Below are 13,289 nucleotides of genomic sequence, written 5' to 3'. Positions count from 1 at the left end.
GCCATTTCTATCAACCTCACTCTAGCAGCCAATCAGGTGACAGCATGTGATGGATTGACTAAGACTAAGTGATGACCCAAAATGATTTTTACACCCAAACCAAAATTAAATGATTAATTTGGCCAGAAACCAAATGTAAAGTTTATTTAATAATTAATACTCAAATCTGAGCTGCATATAAACATTCAAATTGCACACACGGCAGTTTAAAAAGAAAACGTTTTTTAATTATATAAATGTTTCTACTCCAATTCGTTGTTGAAATATGAACATTTAACCATGAGTGTGTAACATGTTGGTGGATGTACTACAAGAGGTGTTTGCATCTAATTTGAGTAACAGATTGGAAATTTGGCACAAGCAGTGCCTCATTTCCATGAAATGTATGACCCCGTGAATCTGCTTAAGGATGAAAGCTGGGTGAGAGCGGGTTCATACCTTGACAAAGGGGTGGTCCAACAGGGCACTGGCGGTCCATCGCCGCTTCGGTTCACTCTCCAGGCAATGGGCCAGGAAGTCCTTCCCCTCTGTGCTCAGCTTTTCAGGAATGGGCGGTTTGTGGCCCATTCCCACTTTATACATGATCTGGAAGTTATGCTCATATTCGTGCCAGGGTCTCTGAATTACACAATCAAACAGGAAGGAACATGAGTTACTTGGTGACATGATATTTGTAGAGTTTTTTTTTTTTTACAGTTTACACACTAAAAAAAACACTGTTGCTAAATGATGGTGTTACAAGACGAATAAACTTCAATACTGGTGAATATCCGAACTGAATCCTGTTTTGTCGTAATTGGTGGACATTTGATTATGTTTCAGGAAGACCTTTCCAGCTTTACTAGTTTAGTTGTTTCAAGGTCAAGGTCAAAGTTTATTATGAGCCCAAAGGTCGACTTTTGGTGCAGCATAAAATTTGTAACATACAAAACACACAAACAAAATTCTGAAGTTTAAAAGCCTTACAGCAGTGGGAATGAAAGAATGTCTATACCGATTGCTTTTAAGTTTAGGCATACTATAATGGATACCAGAAGGAAGCATTTTTAATTCATGGAACAGCCGATGAGTACATCTGCAAGAATCGCTCTAACCGTTCAAAACTATTTGATAACCCAGTCTGCTTAATGCCAATAATCTTACTACCTTGGCTGACAATGCCATTCAATGAGTTTCAATGTTTATCATTGACATTCCCATACCAACAGCATATAAAGAAGCAAAGTACAGATTCAATATAAGATTTATAGTACATGGTCACAAGAGTCCAAATGATATTTAAAGTAGACGGCTTCTGAAGACTGTGTAACCGTTGCTGGCCTTTTTGCATACTACTTCAACAACACTTATTACCAATGATAAACACGAGGTACTTGTAACTGCTAACCCATTCCACCATTTGACCTTTCTCTGGTTGATGAGGTGGCAAAGAACTAGATCTAATTTCAATTACCATATCTCTGGTCTTTTTTACGTTTACTTGCAAAAAGGCACTGTCACACAATGTCATAAAATCACTCACCACTGCATCACAATTCTCATCCTTAGTCAGCAAAATAACAATAACAGTATCATCAGCAAATTTTAAAAGGAACCTATCTGTGTGTTTGTTCACACAATCGTTTGGGCATGTGTAGGCAAGCCCAAAAATTTCCTTTCACTCCCTGTGTGACGAGAGGGTGTGTTTTCACAGTACATTATCCTCAAACCAGTTTGGGGAAATGCTGGTACATGGATGGATAAAGAATTAGACCAAACAAATATGGACATGAAACATGCACTTGTAGCAGGCTTTACCTTTCCAGTGACCATTTCTATGAGAACGCAACCAAGGCTCCAGATATCAGCAGCACGACCATGACCTTCACCCTTTGCTCTTGTGATGACCTCAGGAGCCATGTACGCTAGAAATGACGGGGGAAAAAACATTATTTTTTGTGGTAATCATCACAATGCTAAAGATGCCAGACAGTGTAATTTAAGTATTATTTATATACAATTATATTATTTATTCATATTTTAAATTTGCTTTTATTTAAAAAAAAAATTTTAGTTTGTCAATTAATGTGCTTTTGTCGTTTTCATATTTCTATTTAGCTTTATTTTTTAAGTTTAAGTAATTGAAATTCAACTTTTTTTATGAGTTAGTTGTCAAGGCAACATTTCTAGTTTTCATCTAATTTATATTTATATTTTGTTTTAGCTTAATTTTATTTAACAAAATAAAACTATTTTAAATAGATTTAGTTTTAGTTCATACAGATGCTAGGTTGACAGTTTGCATATAAGCAGTACAGTATTTAACACTTAAATATCTTTTTATATTCAAAAATTTGCAATTATATTTCATACTATTTCTACCATTTGTTAAACTTATTAATTTTACTAATACAACTAGTTATAAGTAAACTGTTGTTTTGTTAGTTAACTAAAACTATACAAAATGTTTTCATTAATTGAAATAAAGCTGAAATAAAATAGTTCAAGTTGAAGTACAAAAATTACAAAATCTAAATAGAATAAAAAAAACTAATAAAAATGAGAAAAGAACAGAATTAAAATAAAATCAAATGAAAATATAAAAGCCTATTCAAAATATTAATAAATACTATAAACTTAACACTGTAAAGAAACTTTTGGAGACAGTGCAAAACTGTTCAAGACATCCAGGAAGCATTTTGGTTTATCAAGTGACCCTTTATCATGAGATATGATGCCTCACCATGTGATTAAAAAAAACACCCTTTTTTACACAACGCATTAAAACTAGCAAAATCAGTGGACTAGACCGGAAGGTCAAAACCAGAAAGTCTAGACCGCCAGCATGCTTCCCGGAGCTTTTTAACAAAAAGTCTTTTGAGATGTTCAGTAACGAGTTTTGGTATGCCAGGTGTGGCTACAGGACACATCACACTCCCGTTCAAAAAGTTTACCATGCCCTCTGGTGTTTAAACATGGAAACCACAGCTTTGAGCCTCTCACCTGCTGTTCCCAGTGTGCTGTTCACCTCTCCAGGCATCGTCTGAGCATTGTTCTTTAGCTTCACTGAGCAGCCGAAGTCCCCTAGTTTTATTAAACCAGATGATGTGAGGAAGATATTGGCTCCTGGGGAGTAAAAGAATAACAAAAATTAGTGATGCAATGAAATAAAAATTCTTAACTGACACCAAGACATCCAACTGACTAGCCAATATATACATCTGATTCTCTCATGAAGGAAAGAGTAACTGAGGAAAGGAAATCTTGGCACAAATGAAGACCTTTAATGTCCCGGTGGACAATGCCGTGTTCATGGAGCACGTTGATCGCCGTCGTGATCTGCTTGCTGTAGAGGCGGATGACGTGTTCCTGCAGACCCAGTCTAGACACTTCCTCCAGCGTCCCCTCGTCACAGTACTCCATAAAGATATACATCTCCTCCTGCAGGAGCAAACAACAGAATCAATGATGAATAAACCAAAACTGTTAAGCAGACATTGACATAACGCCAACACACAAAACGTTTTACCCTGTGCAATTCAACACCAAAGTAGCGGACAAGGTTGGGATGTTTGATTCCTTCAAAGATCTTCAGCTCATCCGCCGTTTCCTTTATGGTTTTGTGGTCATTGGGCTGAAAGCGAATCTGGAAGCAAATTTAGTTACAGCTTACAAAGTGCTCATACCGCAGAGTGTCTAATAAATAAATACATACACTGATAAGCCAAAACATTATGACCAGACACAGGTGAAGCGAATAACGTTGATCATCTAACAAGGCCACATATTATGGTCTGGGTACATTAGATGGTAAGCAAACAATCAGTTCTTGTAACCAACATGTTGTATGGAGGAGAAATGGGCAGGAAAAAAAGATCTGAGTGGCTTTGACAAGGGCCAAATTGTTATGCCAAGGTGACTGGGTCAAAGTATCTCTGAAACTGCAAGGATTGTATGTTGCTCTCAGTCAGTAGTGGAGAGAATTTACCAATACTGGTCTGAGCAGGGCAAACCAGTGATGCATGAGAGCAACGGAGGCTATGCCGTCTGGTCCGAGTCAACAGAAGGTCTACTGTGGCACAAGTCACACAAAATTTTAATGATGGTTATGGGAGGAATGTGTCACGATTCTGCTGCTTATCGGGGTGCGTAGCCAGCCCAATCAGAGTGCCTATGATGGCCCCTGTCCACCATGGAAAGCGCACACAGTGGGCACACGAGCAGCGGAACTGGACCTTGGAGCAGTGGAAGAACGTCGCCTGATCCAATAAGTCGTGTTTTCTTTTACATCATGTATGTGTACATGTACGCCGTTTACCTGGGGAAATGACTGTGGGACGACGACAAGCCAGTGGAGGGGTGTGATGCTCTCTGCAATTTTCTGCTGGGAAACCCTGGGTCCGGCCATTCACGTCAACGTAAATTGGACACGTGCACCCTACCAAAACATTGTTTCAAACAAGGTACACCCCGTCATGACAATGGTGTTCCCTGGTGGAAGTGGCTCTTTCAGCAGGAAAATGCACACTGACACGCTGCACACATTGTTCAAGAATAGTTTTAGGAACATGATGAAGGGTTCAAGGTGTTGCCCTAGGCTCCAAATCCCCCAGATCTCAAGCCAACTGAACATCTGTGGGATGTGATGGACGAACGAGATCCACATTGACTCCACCTTGCAACCTACAGGACTAGAAGGATCTGCTGCTAATGTCTTGGTGCCAGATACCACAGCACACCTTCAGGGCTCTTGTAGAGTCCATGCCTCAGTGAGTTGGCGCTGTTTTGGCGGCACGCAGAGAACCAACAGCATATTAAGCAGGTGGTCATAATGTGTTGGCTCATCGGTATATATGAAATAAGATTTTGGGCATACCACCTACTCCGTCTTATGCAAAACCCATGAAATATCACAATTCAGGGACATACCTCCTTCATGGCCATCAGTTCACCAGTGTCCACATTGATGCATGTGTAAACCTTCCCATACTGCCCTTCGCCTATAACCAAAGAGAAAAAGTGTTAAGAAAATGCAACAGGAACGGCTTCTGCTTTGTAATATACATACTGATGACCACTCACCTATCTTGTTGCCTCTCTGCCATTTGAAGGTGACCTTGCGCAGGCCCACATGCATGACGTTATCGTAGGACTTAGGGGTGTTGCACACCTGTCCTATGATGTTTCGCTGTCTCATGAGCGCATAGTGCTTCTCGTCGAAGGTGCTTATGGAGCGCCAGACGGCCTCCATAGGGCTCTGACGTGCTGCTGTGTCTGTAGGAAAATCAGAGCAGTGGTTGATATACTGAATATGCACATTTAATAACTAAAGATAAAAATGCTGTTACAGTAAGAATCAGTCAATAAATGGTTTAAGCGATCACTCAAGTCTCAATGTGGTATATTTCATGTATTAAAATATTTTTGTTAAAATATAATCGGCCGTTTTAAAAGTTTGAGGCCAGTAAAATCTTTTAATATTTTTGAAAGAAGTCTCTTATACTCTAATATGCTGATTTGGAGCTTAGAGGGGTGGTATACTGCCCCTTTTTACAAAATGTAAAATAAGTCTCTGTTGTCCCTAGAGTGTGTATATGTTTAAGCTCAAAATACCCCACAGATAATTTTTTGCAGCATGTTAAAATTGTCCCTTTTTGATGGTGATCAAAAAGGCGGCGTCCTTTAAATGCAAATGAGCTGCTGCTTCCGTCACAGAGGGCGGAGCTACAAGAGCTCGTGTGTTAGCAGCTCTGATTACCTCACGCAGACACGCACTGAAAATGTCAGAAACTGCCTTTTATGTTCAAACAGGAGTCTGACAATGATGGAGAGACTCAAGAAGAAGCGAAAACGTAGAACGCAACTGGACGTTTCTGAATGGTTAGTTGATGAATTTATGTTGCTGATGTGGAGTTAACTATCTTCAAGTCTTTGATCAGCATATTCTGTTATGATAATCTATAAAATCGCTCGTGTGGGAACTGTTGTAAGATGCCTAGAGAGTGACATGGTATTGCATTTGTGTTACGTACTGTATTGTATTGTATTGCATGTGAAAAGACAGATGCGACAGCTTGAGCAGACTCACAAATGTGCTCTACTACAACAACTCTTCCTCATCTCAACACTGCTTGCGTGTTACCGGGGCCATAAATTCACAAGTTTATGTAAATTTTAGGGTTAGTGATGTCACTAACCCAGGAGGAATGTGGTGTAGTCCCTACCAGCCATTTGTTGTAGTCCTTAAAAAACTATTTCTTTAAAAGCAAATATCTTCCTTTGCTTTGAGCTTTGTAACTTTGCAGATGTTGTTTATGCTCAAACAACACAAATAATCACTAACTAAAGTTAGAAAAGTGAAATCATAATCAACCACCCCTTTAAGTAACATTTCAAGAATAGAAAGTAAAAAGAACATTTATAATGCTACAAAACTTATATTCAAAATAAATTTGATCAAATCGATGCATCCTTGCTGAATAAAAATAATAATTTCTTTTTAAAAAATTGTGAAAAACATACATATATATTTAATCTATTTAACCCAGCCCTACTTTCGGCTATCATCTTGCATGACAGACTCATCATCATCATTTTTTTTTTGACGTGTTCTACCTTTTGACTGGCTGATGAAGTTGCGGAGCTCCCAGCTGCGGCGGGCCGTACTGCTGGGGTCTCCTTTAGGATACGAGGGCTCTGGAGATATAAGAGAAAACTTACAGAATTAGTTTATTAAGCATAACACTTTTTTTACACAAAGTCAAGAAATGCGTCAATACCTTCTCTGTCCTCTGTCGGGCTGGAGTGGCGACTGAGGGATTTAAAATGCAGCTCTGCCGCCACAGATGACAGTCGGTCGTTCTCATTTACACTGGAGCCCCTATGTGGCAGAAAATAGTTAAATGTTACATAGTCACCACCTTCATTCGGAAAGAACCCGGTTGAGACGCATTGCATGCAGCCAAATAGGTAAAATGAAACATGTTAGATATGATGAGCTTAAGTCTTACAGCAACACAAAAGCGAATGGGAAAGCCAGCTCTATTAAAGCGCAGCAGTGTTAGTGTCACAAAATAAGCAGCATTGACCTCTTTCAAACCATATACAACAACCTCTGCCTCTGATTTTAACATAAAAGTTCATAAACAAGATGTCAACCAAACGTCAAGCTGCATGCCCTGGGTCAACAAATTTTCTTGATCCTGGATCAACATTCCTGTCTGAAAATGTAATCCTAACCATATATCCCACCTCTTAACCTAACCATACCCATATGTTATCCCTAAAATCAGAGGTGAATAACACTTAACGCCTACACTTGACATAAACTGTAAATTTGTCCCTCAAATCTGATTGGTTGATTGGAATGTTGTTCCAGGATCAAAAAAATACATTGATCCAGGAACACAATAAGTGTTCACAATTGGTGAAATCAGGTTCCTGTCGTCAAGCTATTAAGGCCTATTCACAACAAGGACGATAACTATAATAGAGGATAACTAAGTCTACTCCAGCACATCTGGAAGACTTTCAATGAATTTAAGGTCTGGACTCAAAGATGATAATTCATGTGTGAAAATGATTCTCTCCCATGGTCTCCCAACCATTCTTTCACAATTTGAGCCTGACGAATCTTGACATTGTTGTCACCCTGGAATATATGGCCATGATGTCTTTCTACATGGTAGTTTAAGAAATTAAAAGCTTCACACTGACATACACAGGCAGTGTATGCCAGAGTCCTGAACTAGGATCAGACAATTTTACCTTTTTATATACTAATGAACAAAGACACGTAGAGCTGAGAACTCTGAAATCTTTATACACTTGGATCAATGTGTATCTTTGTTTTAACAATGCCCCTGATGGCAGCGGGACAGGGTGTAAAAGCCAATGATGCATGTTAATGCATGTTTCAACTGAGGCTAATTAATATGGAAGCGCTGGACACTGTGAAAGTTGCAAAGGTCATAGGTCAACTAAACATTTGTCATTAAAGCAAATCATCTGCTAAGGGCTCAAACAGGGGCAGCAACGTGAAACCCAGACAATTACTGTGGGTTGATTATACATCCAAACTGACTTTGCTCCATTTCCATGTGAATTGAAATACAGTTCAAGTGCACTTGCACAAGAACTGCGGGTTTGTTGTGTCTAATATAATTTGTGCTGCCTCATCCTGCAATAATGCAACACCTGCTTTTACATTGCGACATGATCACAAAACCATTCCGTACTAAAGTAAATAATTATTAACAGTAGGTGCTACATACCAGTGTTATTTTAGTATCATTGATACCCTTATAATTAATATTTTGAATTCATTTTTAGAATTAACATTTTCAGTTTAATTTTAGTAAATTGTTTCATCAATAAGTGTTTTTTTATTTTTAGTCTATATAATTTTATTATGTTTAGTTTCAGTTAATTTAGTACAAGTTAAACTAAATTAAAATTAGAAATTCTAAAATTTAATCTTTTTATATTTATCTCATTAACATTTTTTTTATGTTTTAGTTTACTATATTACACAGCACAAGGTTTAGTGAACATTCCCACATTCACAGAGCAAACGTTACTCTTAATGCCAGTTCCTCTAGTTTTTAAAAATAATCTATGACATATCCTCCCTATTATCACACTGTAATTGTTCCGATTACCCAGTAGGCATTGCTGACACGTACATTTAACCGGTCATTTTAATATATTGGGTTTATGGCATAAAACGGTTTCTATTTCGGCTATTTGTTTTTTAAAAAATATATATCTTTTTATATTGAGTTGTCGTAACAGTACGTTTTCACAGTACATAACTGTCGATCAAAGAAATTTGATTATAGATTATATGACCCTTTATCATCACAACATCCAGTGTAAAAGCAGCATTACTCAGACGGTGCATACTTTTCTCGTGGACTTGGGTAAGAAAACAGAATATTTTACAGTTTAAATTTCCTGGTACCCATCATCTTCTTGTTAAATCTTCATAATACATTTCAGATTTTTGCCAATTCACTTATGAACCCAAAACCCACGAGAGATGCTGTTCTGACAAGGATGCAATGCTGAAGACGTTGAAAATGTTGCAGAGCTCGGTTTTGGGTTGAGAACGGGATGTCCTGACTACCTGATGTCATTGGGCACGCCGCCGGACGATTTGGTGGCGTGGCCGTGTTCCCCTGAGGGTAATGGAGGGGGGCGTTGACCTGGGGGACACAACTGGGTACGCAGATCACACGGGAGACTCCGAGAGCTGTGATGGAAAAACAGACTGATGGCCTCAGCATTCTGCTTTGGATGGTGTGTGCATGTGTGAAAGTGTTTATTATTAAATAAGGCAGAGCTTTACACATGTTCTAATGTCAGCATACAGACAAAACACACAACAACGCACACCCATATGAAGCTCTATATTGTTTGTAGCACAGATTGTGGTTAAAGCATTATTACACACTACAGCATTAATAGAAGCGTGACTCAATTAATTAAACCCTCCTTCCAGATTAAAAAAAACAAAACACAAGGGCATGCAAAGGAAGCACATATTCACAAGCATTATAACACCACTAGATTTACAAGATGTGCTACTAGTGAAGACCCAGAACATAACCTACCTGAAGCCCTCGGCATGAGAGGAAGGGATGAAGAGGTATGGGTTTGGAGGATCACTATGGCAACGGGGGACTTTGACAGGTCGAGGACTATTTCGTGGGCCTGATGAAAGAGTTACATCAGAAGTCATGATCAATTTGTTATACAAGAAAAACACATACAATGGTCAAGATAGGCAAGATATTTATTCCTACAAGAATACAGTACTTGAATATGTCTGTTCAAGCGCAAGACGACGTGAAAGAGCTCAATTCAGTGTTTTGTGCGCTGACTGTGAAATGAAACGGCGAGAAACGAATTGAGTTCCCTTTTGCGCCTTCTTGCGCTTTCATGACGATGCAGCACTGGCCTGCCATCTGTCCCGAGGCTCGTTCACGTTCTCACAACATTGCATTGTTATAATACATAAAAATTTTACCGGCCAACTGGCGATTGGCGCCGTTTCATATAAATTACAGACACTGACAGCATAAACAGAAACCTTAAACACTTACCGAAGTACATACTGCTGACAGGACTGTGCGGTTTGCCGATAACATGCCCGATACATTCATTCATCAGGGCTTGCAGACTCTATAAGACATAATATTAATGATTCCAGACTCAAATGCAATCCAAAACAGATATTAAAACAGCAGGACATGGATATCTCACCAGAAAGTCATCTTCTGGCAAGGCTGATATAAACGCAGCCTCGATCGCTTGAAGAAAATCAAAGCCCTGTGTCGCCCATCTAGAGAAATTTTTTTATTCAAATATCATTTCAAATAACATTTGCGAGCATGCTTCAAAGAACAAGGTGGAAATATCATTTATTGAGAAAACAGTTGGAAATGTTTACTTTAACATTAGTATCTCTGTGGGATGATACACTGGCTCTGCTCCAAAACCTAGTGAGCTTTCTAAAGATGCAGCATTTTAAGACAACATAGACACAACCTCCTAAGCAAAGGCTGATCCAAAAGGTAGGCAGCACGATAATGCAGGCTTCTAAGATTAGGCTATTTTAGCCAAATTCTAAGAAACATTGCATGTTTCAGAAAATACAATCCTATAATTCATTGCAACAAACTCAAAAATTCATTCCAAGATGGAGAACAAAGTGAAGTATCAAAAGTACATCGGTCTACAAAAAATTGTACTCAATATTTGTGTGCTATTTTTTCTTGGCTTATCAGAAAAATTCAATTGAGAGTCGATTCCAAGTTAGAGCTCAATGACAGACTCCTCAAAAGGAAGCTACCTAGGAAGTAAGACTGCATGACACCCTACTTTTTTTTGTAATGGAGCCTACTCACCTTGGACGAGTGCCTCTTCCACTTTCACACTTCGTGAGGACAAAGTTCATCCACTTGCGGGCAAAAGCAATGTAGCGCTCCCCTATTCGTCGTCTGAACTCTCCAGACATCAGCCGAACAACCTCTTTATGGTACTGCAGGATAGCAAAAAAAAGAAAAAAGAAAAGTGTTGAACAAATTGACTCAAGAAAACTCTTTATGTTCATGTTAGCTTGTTTCATAGTTGAAGCTACTGCTTTGAGGTTTTTCCCCCTTGAACTTCCTTTTGTCCAGTGTTGTTTTAGCTCACATGCCTAATTAATGTAAACACTGATATAAAGACAGCACTTAAAAGTGGGGTAAGCGATATTTGAAAAATGCTGTTTGAAAGTTGGTTGGACCGACACGACAACAAACGTGTAGCCAATCAGCACTAGGGGCCGTATGACGGTGGAGGAGAGAGAACGAACAAGAGGAAGATTTCAAGAAAGACTGTAGAGAGAGAGATGGCTGCGAGACATTACAAAAGAGAAAAGCTCATAAGAATATCACTGGAAAATTATCAGGAAAGAGCTTTAGGACCGTGTTAATATTAGAAAAGCTTTCCAGCGCTGGAGAGAGGTAAGCGGAAAGGCCTGAAAACAGGATTCCACTCTGAGTAACATTGGGTTTGAGTGTCATTGTTTGTCTGGAGCTGCTGTGTAACGGAGGCCAGCTAGTGAGAGCAATGCAGGCTTGACTGCAAGAGAACGCGGTGTTGACTGTTTAGCATCTTTGTTAGAGCACCAGCCTCGCATGCCAGTGATCGGGATTCAAGAACGACTCGGAGGAGGCCGGCTAGGATTGGAGGGTGAGTTTTGGAGGTGGTGAAGAGAGGGGTGTGTTTGTTTGGGTTGATTTCAAATATCAACAATGTTCAGCAACAACTTCGAGAAATTACTGCACCTTTAAGGGAATTAAGGCTAACTAGCTAATTACTAATTAGCATATCTCACAATTGTGATTTTTTCCTTGCAATTCTGACTTTTTTTTCAAACACAATTGTGAGAAAAAAGTCAGAATTGTGAGATGTTATAGGCTTAAATGTTATCTATGTAAAATGTTATAGGTTTAAATATTATTTCAGGCTGTAACTAGGGCTAATACATTATGCCCTCATATGAACAGCATGTGAATATTATATAAATCTACTGTTTACATTAAATTAATGCTTTAATAGTAGACTAATCATAACAGGTTTCATCAGTCCAGTCTGTTTTTTTTTTTAACGGCTTGCAACCATAAATGTCTGTTTCACTTTAAAGGGCGTCTTCGACGATGGTATTCTGTAAAAATAAAGACCATCTTTTTCATTCCGATTCTGACATTCAAAAGCACAACAAGACCTTTTTTCTCTCATTTGATCTCGCCTGTTTTCCTTCACTTGTTACCCGTGTTTTTCTGCCACCACAATGCAAAGGCAACTGCAGTGACATAACTGTGACGTCTGCTCCTAAATGGATTGTTATCGGCGTTGCACATGTCATCAGAGAAAATATGTCATTGCAAGGGGGAGGGGACATTAATGTTTTTGATTAAAGATTATGTAGGGCACATGGGAAAAAAAACATCTATAATAAACTGCAACATTCCATGAAAAAATAAGAATTGTGCATTTTGATTTCATGGTGCTGTGAAGCATTTCAAATAAAAATATAAACGGAAATCCATTGGACTCGGACCTCAAAAGCAAAGTTGTAGCCCTGAATCATGGCCTCTCTGTAATACTGCTGCAGTGTGGCCTTCTCGGTCTCCTCCACCTCAGCCTCAAACTCCGACATGAACATGTATTCCACACGGTCGATTGCAGTGTTGATCTTGATGCACAGCTGGAGAGCCTCATTCTGAAAGCACAGAAAATGTTCTTTAAAAGAGCAGCTCAAACAAAATTTGCTTTGCAAACATCCGGTTCGCTGATGCATAGTTATGGGTTTTCATATCATCACGTAACAATGTTACTCATGTCTACGGAGTCAAACCGATCTTTGCGCTCCTTAAACCTGGGATTTCCATGTGTCTTCGTATTGTGTGAGAAGATTCAAGTGCATACTCCATTTGTTTGCTACATCAGCATCAAGTGACACAGAATGAAACTCCTGCTTGATATGATATGAAAGTGGGTCTCCAAAAACTCCAATGAGAGTCAGAAAACCAACAGGTTGAGGAGATTCCCCCTTCCATATGTAACGCGCTTTGAGTGCAGAGAAAAGCGCTATATAAATGTAACTAATTAAAGGGACACTATGCAAGTCTGAGTGTTTTTTCTCTACGAAGCTCCCCCTAGTGTCTGGTAGTAAATGCTTTCATACACTCTGTCTTAAAAACGAACTGTTGTCCCTCCCCCCTTGCCACGAGCAACCCAGCTGATCAGCTGTCAACCCA

General features: G+C 39.1%; 1 protein-coding gene across 8 annotated transcripts in view; it reads right to left on the bottom strand.

Annotated features, from left to right (window-relative positions):
* map3k4 (mitogen-activated protein kinase kinase kinase 4) overlaps window positions 1-13,289 on the bottom strand; it is a 35,182-nt gene that overhangs the window by 925 nt on the left and 20,968 nt on the right. For 4 of the 8 annotated variants that reach the window (XM_079854644.1, XM_079854645.1, XM_079854646.1 and 1 more), the window contains exons 12-26: window positions 12,590-12,751; window positions 10,890-11,023; window positions 10,246-10,324; window positions 10,086-10,164; window positions 9,594-9,693; window positions 9,107-9,232; window positions 6,759-6,859; window positions 6,595-6,675; window positions 5,062-5,253; window positions 4,909-4,979; window positions 3,509-3,625; window positions 3,261-3,420; window positions 2,983-3,105; window positions 1,798-1,904; window positions 439-618 (exon numbers count right to left, since the gene is read on the bottom strand). In XM_079854644.1, coding sequence (XP_079710770.1) covers window positions 439-618; window positions 1,798-1,904; window positions 2,983-3,105; window positions 3,261-3,420; window positions 3,509-3,625; window positions 4,909-4,979; window positions 5,062-5,253; window positions 6,595-6,675; window positions 6,759-6,859; window positions 9,107-9,232; window positions 9,594-9,693; window positions 10,086-10,164; window positions 10,246-10,324; window positions 10,890-11,023; window positions 12,590-12,751 — 1,812 coding nt within the window. The remainder of the gene's footprint in view (window positions 1-438; window positions 619-1,797; window positions 1,905-2,982; window positions 3,106-3,260; window positions 3,421-3,508; window positions 3,626-4,908; window positions 4,980-5,061; window positions 5,254-6,594; window positions 6,676-6,758; window positions 6,860-9,106; window positions 9,233-9,593; window positions 9,694-10,085; window positions 10,165-10,245; window positions 10,325-10,889; window positions 11,024-12,589; window positions 12,752-13,289) is intronic. The other 4 variants (XM_079854649.1, XM_079854648.1, XM_079854650.1 and 1 more) reach the window with 1 other exon arrangement.

This window comes from Squalius cephalus, assembly GCF_949319135.1.
Source record: "Squalius cephalus genome assembly, chromosome: 21".
In the NCBI taxonomy this organism is placed as follows: Eukaryota; Metazoa; Chordata; class Actinopteri; order Cypriniformes; family Leuciscidae; genus Squalius; species Squalius cephalus.
The sequence above is the reverse complement of the archived record's forward strand: the minus strand, read 5'-3'. Positions and strand labels throughout refer to the sequence as shown.